Source organism: Acomys russatus, chromosome 1 (genome assembly GCF_903995435.1).
Source record: "Acomys russatus chromosome 1, mAcoRus1.1, whole genome shotgun sequence".
Classification (NCBI taxonomy): Eukaryota; Metazoa; Chordata; class Mammalia; order Rodentia; family Muridae; genus Acomys; species Acomys russatus.
In genome coordinates, this window is record NC_067137.1 from 112,906,220 (window position 1) to 112,912,326 (window position 6,107).

The 6,107-nt window shown below is 48.0% G+C and overlaps 1 protein-coding gene across 1 annotated transcript; it reads left to right on the forward strand.

Moving 5' to 3' along the window:
- The first annotated feature begins 1,654 nt into the window (after positions 1-1,654).
- On the forward strand, positions 1,655-5,862 carry LOC127193998 (TCF3 fusion partner homolog). Its single transcript, XM_051151425.1, is given in 4 exon segments — positions 1,655-1,663; positions 2,547-2,625; positions 2,628-3,152; positions 5,804-5,862. Coding segments are annotated over 4 exon segments (672 nt in total).
- Positions 5,863-6,107: the final 245 nt, after the last annotated feature.

The window sequence follows — 6,107 nt, forward strand, 5'->3', positions numbered from 1 at the left end:
GGTTTGGAGGGAGGAAAAGAATTATACTATATATATTTTTTTAAATAAAAGGAATACATTTTTTAAAAAAAAGATTGAGCAGGACACTTCACAAGGACTGCCTAGGACTCCTTCCTGGGGCAGTGTAGTCCTCAGGAACAAGGTTGAGCAAGTGACAGATGGAAGGGACACATGTCTGCTGGGGCGGGGTGGAATGTTCCTGATTACACCTATAAGCCCTGATGATTGCTGCAAGCCTCGGGCCCTTCGCTCAGGCCCTGATGCTCTCTGAGCAGCCTTGATATCTTTCTAGTCTAGCAGATGAGGAATGCTGCTGATAAGGGCTTGTGGCAGTTCGTGTGGATAGGATGCTGGTATGGGATTCTTGGGCGAGTGAGGGAAGATACAGACTTGAACAGCAGCCACTCCCATCAGCAGTTTATCTGCTGACTACTGTTTATCCGGACTCCAGGTGGCATGTCTCAGGAGGGAGGAGATGGGCAGAGATGGGCGTGGAGGTTGTTAGGGGTGCCTCCCGCAGCTGGTTGGGGGCACCCAGGGGAGGAGACGGTGATGCTGAAGTCGTCTTCTTGTTGTTTTACACTGAAGGTTGTGCCGGGTGTGTACTCTTACCCTCTGTTCTGCTTTGAGATGGATCTTCCCTGCAACCCAGCTGGCCTCAAATCCATGGTCCTCCTGCCTCAGCCTTCTCAGAGGCTAGGATTTACAGCCTTTTGATGGGACTGGGTCAGGTGCAGGGTCGGACGGAGGAACTCCAGAGGGACAGAGGGTGGGCTCTCTACCCTTCTGAGTCGGGTGAGAGATGGCAGAAGAAGGCTCACCCCACTGCTTCCAAAGCAGCAAGTCTTGAGCGGGTGGGAGGAAAAGCCACACAGCTCAGGAGCAAGAAAGGCTCAAAAATGCAGGGAGAACAAGGCAGACAGAACTAGGCTGCGGGGGTGGGGGTGGGGGTTGGTGGGGAGTGACCAGGGAGCCTTGGTTGTTTGCAGTCTGGGGAAAACAAGGAAGGAGCCTGGGAGACACCACTGGATGGGGTGGGATGGGGCGACCCTAGCAGGCTCTCCAGCTGCCATTCCTAGAGTCCTCAGGGGCTGCCATGGCTTCACTGCCTCAGACGAGTGCCCTACCCTATTCCCGCTCATTCCTGCTCGGCTTGACTCCTGGAGATGGCTGGCACAGACTGAGAGCAGATCTTATCTGTTTACTACTTTAATGGCCTCCTTTGACTGCAGTGGATATTTACAAGCATTAATTAAATGGCAAGAGTAATAATTAGTAGTATCATTGTTACATAAAACCCCAGCTAGGCTTTCAGCCTCTACAGCAAAACTGTACAGCCTACTGGAGAGGAAGAGAATTTGGGTGAGATGTCAGGACCCAGATGTGTGCAGTGGTGCAGGGAATAGAGGAAGAAGATGCTCTTCCAGGATGGGTGGATGTCCCACCTGCAAACCGATCAGGTGGCTTTGTAGCCTAAGGGAAATTAGGAAGATCAAATGAGGGATATAATTTGACCTACAGATAACGCCTCCCACTCTGCATGGCTTGTCGTGCTCTTAAGGGCTGGCCAACTGCCGTCAGGGCAGCTCCTTGGTACCCAGGAGCAGGGAAGCCTCTGCCACACTTGCTTCCCATAGTGTTTCATCAAGCATCTATGATCCAGGTGAGGGGATCAGGCAGGTGGGTGTTGCATGTCTCAGTGCCTTGTCCAGCCTTGTGAAACTGACAGGTAGCAGAGCTGGGATTGAAAGCACGCTGCACTAGCACCTGGCTTGTCCCCTTCCTTATCCCCCTCCCCCTCTCCCTGAGTTTTCCACTATCAGCAGCACTCGCTCTCCCCTGTATTAGCAAAGGCACCAAAAAAACAAAAACAAAAAATAAAAAATATAAACAAAACAAAAAACCCTACAAGGCAGGCATCCTTAAGGCTCTTGTTCAGACTACCATGGTCCAAGAGCTGGGCAGATGGCGTAGTGGGCTGTGTCTGTTGCGCAAGCCCGAGTTCCTGAGTTTGATTCCCCGTGTAAAAAGGTAGATGTGATTCACTGGTTTATGCTTGCCATCCCAGGGATGGCAAGATGGGAGGTGGAAACGGCTGGATCCTTAGAGTCTGATGGCCAGCCAGCCTAGTCTACGTGGAAAAATTCCTGCTAATGAGAGATCCTGCCTCAAACAAAAGGGTGGAAGTGACCTGAGGAACAGTACCCAAGGTCTCTCTTTCTGTGTGTGGTGTCTCTGTCTCTTTGTCTTTGTGTGTCTGTGTCTCTGCATCTCTGTCTCTCTCTGTCTCTGTCTCTCTGTCTCTGTCTCTCTCTGTCTCTCTCTGTTTCTCTGTCTCTCTCTGTCTCTGTCTCTCTGTCTCTCTGTCTCTCTGTCTCTCTCTCTCTCTCTCTCTCTCTCTCTCTCTCTCTCTCTCTCTCTCTCTCTCTCTCTCTCTCTCTCTCTCTCTCTCTCTCTCACACACACACACACACACACACACACACACACACACACACTTTAAAAGAAGAAAGAGTGGAGTTGGAACAGAGAGAGGGAAAAGAGAGCTAGAGACAGAAGTGGAGTTTGTGTCCGGTGGTCTGGGTGGTTCAGGACTCCAGGAGCGGGATGAAGAGGAAGAGGCAGCCCGGGTCGCAGGCGTCGCTAACGGGAACTAAATCGAAGAAAGTACCAGGCACTAGGTCAGCGCGGCAGGGAGATCGAGCAGGTGATCGAGCGAGTCTTGAACAGGCTCCATCAGGTGCAAAGGATAACCCGGATACTCCAGCAGGAGCACAGGTTCCTCATGAGGATGCTGGATTCCTACGGGGATGACTACCGGGATAGCCAGTTCACCATCGTGTTGGAGAATGGTGGCAGCCAAGGCACAGATGTCCCCACCCCAGGCAATGCTGGGAACGAGCCTCCAGACAAAGAGGGACTTTCCCCACCCCAAAGGATGCCTGCACCACTAGACTCCAGCAGCTCAGACCCTGGCGAGGGCCCCAGTGGGTGCAAGAGGCAGCAGGCACCACGGTTGGGGGCTTGGTTGACTCCAGAACTGGCTCCAGTACAGGTGGGAGCCCAGGGCTGGGGCCAAGGCGTGATTAAGGTTGAGGAAGACTTTGGCTTTGAAGCAGATGAAGCCTTGCATTCAAGTTGGGTTTCTCGAGGCCAGACAAAGAAGAAGAAGAAGAGAAAGAAAGAAAGAAAGAAAGAAAGAAAGAAAGAAAGAGCAACCCCCAGTGTATGTTTCTCTGCCAACTGACACTACTTTGAAAACATCTACCTTTTATAGTCTGGTTTGTTTTGAATCTCCCTAAATTATATCTTACCTGATCCTGTCTCCTCCAAAGAATACAAACAATTCCCAAGTTTATATAATAAACTTGACTTTTGGCACAAAGTTACTGCATTGAAGTAATGTCAACAAATCTGATTTTTCTGTGGAAACAGAGTCCCACTATGAGCTGTATCCTTCCCGTAAGCCCAGAGCCCAAGTGTTTACTAAGAATGAACATAAATTATGCTGAATTGACTCTATGAATGGGAATTCCCACTGTGTCCCTCACACCTAGGAAAGTGCCTAAGAATCAGGAGATGCTCAGTCCACCTTTGTGAAGCTGATAAGGGAACAAAGACACACTGCATAGTTAGGCTCTTAAGCAAACATAATGATCAACAACACTTGCTGAGGGTCCAGGAGAAAGACAAGGAGCTTGATTTCAGATTTTCTATTTCTTCTTGAGTCAACTCTAACAGGTAGCGGCTAGTCAGTTCACTGTCCATCACACTTCCTCTAAGCTGTCAGATGTCCCACCAGAAGCTGTCTACTGTTGTCTGCAGGGGCTAGCTGTTTATGTGGGAGGTTCTTCTGGAGACTGATCACAGCACCCCATGTAATTTTAGTATGTCTTACTACTATTCAATTTAAAATGCTTCGTAATTCCTTCTGCAGTTTCTTCTTTGACTTTGAAGTACTAAACAAGTAGTGAAATTTTTTCAGAAGAGTTTTAAATGAGGTTGTGTTGGCTGACACTGTCTTGAAAGCAAGAGGAAATGCCAAGAATACTTTGCTTATTTTTTTTAAGTTCATCGTGGATTTTATGGGTTAAGTTTTGTTATTTTATTGTATGGATATGGGTATTTTGCCTGCATGTTTATCCATGCAGCAGATGTGTTCCTGGTGTTCATGGAAACCAGAAGAGGACATCAGATCCCCTGGGACTGAAGTTACAGACTGGTCGTGAGTCAGTACATGGGTACTGGGAATTGAACTCAATCCTGTGGAAGTGCACTCAGTGCTCTAACCATTGAGCCATCTCTCTAACCCCTTCCTTACATTTTATTTTTTTTAAATAATATTACTTGCCTTGGGCTGAGGTGAAATCACCATCAATAAACTGCTTGCCTTGCGCAAGCACAAGGATCTGAGTTCATCTCCAGAACATGTGTAAAAAAAAAAAAAAAAAAAGCCAAGCCTTAGTGCATGCTTGTAATTTCAGTGCAGGGGCTTGCTGGCCAGTCCAGCTGTTTCCAGTCCAAAGAGTTTCCTGTTCAGTGAGAGACTTTGTCTCAAAAAGTAAGGTAGAAGACACCCCATGTCGACCCCTAGGTAAGCACACCTGCACACACAGGTGCACAAATCCTTGTGTCCATACAGTCAGGTGACACGTTCTGATGTTTTGGTCAAGGACAGACTTTTGACAGACCTATGTAAGATGATGGTCCCCTAAGAATGCCCCTCAGTAGCACTGTAGCTGTCTTAGTTTATGTGGGTACAGTGTTTGCATGACAAAACCTCCCAACAGCGCACATCTTAGAACATGTCTCTGTTACTAGGCAACATGGGACCAGATTCCATTGTTTAGTCTTCCGTTTTCATTCAAACGTCTGCTCCACCCTCATTGTGGGGTCCTTTCTTCTTCTTTATTCTGGATACTTTTTTTTAAGTGTGTCTTCTTTCTCCCTTCCTCGCTCCCTTTCTCCATCCTCACTTCCTTCCTTCCCTCCTTCCTTTCTCACTTTCTTTCTTCTTTCTCCTCCTCCTTTTCTTTGTTCTGTCTCTCTTCTTCTCCCTCCTCTCCTTCTCTTTTCTTCCTCCCTTCCTTTTTGCTGTGCTGAGACTCCAACCACTGGCTCACCCTCCCAATCCCCGCTGGCTCATTGGTTAACTCTAATGCTCCTCTTTAGTTCCGCTCTTTGAGAACTGGATCCTTGTGTCACTCCTTTTATATTTTAATCTCTAGGGTTGATCTTTTGTTGAAAGTTTGGGGAAACTGTGGCCATTATTTCTCTGTATGTGTCTCTGTCCCCTCGTCTCCCCTCTTAGGAATTTCTGGGTGCACGTGTGCTAACTTGCTAGACATTGCCCCGCTGCAGGCCAAGACTCCCTCCATTGTCCTCCCAATATTATTTTCTCAGTGTGGATCAGGTTGTATTATCAAGTTCACTGGCCACTGTGCCATTCACACTCTGCTTTAAGCGGATAAATGTTTATGGTTTTATAGCTGACTAACTGACATGCAATAAATCACACATATTTAAAATATAAGCTCTGAGTTTTGGGTTCAGGTATTGCCATAGAAACACTACAATTGTGAAGATGACCCCTAAAGTGTCCTGTGCTGTTTTCCAATCCCCTCTCTCACTCTTGATCCCTAATGACCACGGGGCTGGCTGGTTACTGAATTTGCATTTTCTGGCACTTGAAGTGATTGATAGTGCACAGTAGCACACACCTGCTCTTCCTGGCTCCCTCCATGCCACATGATAACTGCGCTGGTTCTGTGCAGGTGTCTGCACTGTGTTCCCTATCTTACAGTGTTCCGGGATGTGGACAGGCCAGGCCCTGCAGCTATTAACCTGCTGATGAACACCTGAGCTGTTTCTTACGGCTAGAAATGAACCTGATGTAAGCACCTATGCGTTTGTGTGGAAATAAGCTCCAGTTTCCCTCGTGTAAACGTGTAGGCTTGGAGTGACAGGACCATAGGCAGGGCTTCAGAAACTGCCCTGTCATTTGCCAAAGTGGTTCCACCATTTGGCATTCCCATTGGCGTACACCCACGGCAGAGCAAAACAGTGATGAAAGGCTTAAAGAAGAGCACTGGCAGGAGATTGTGACG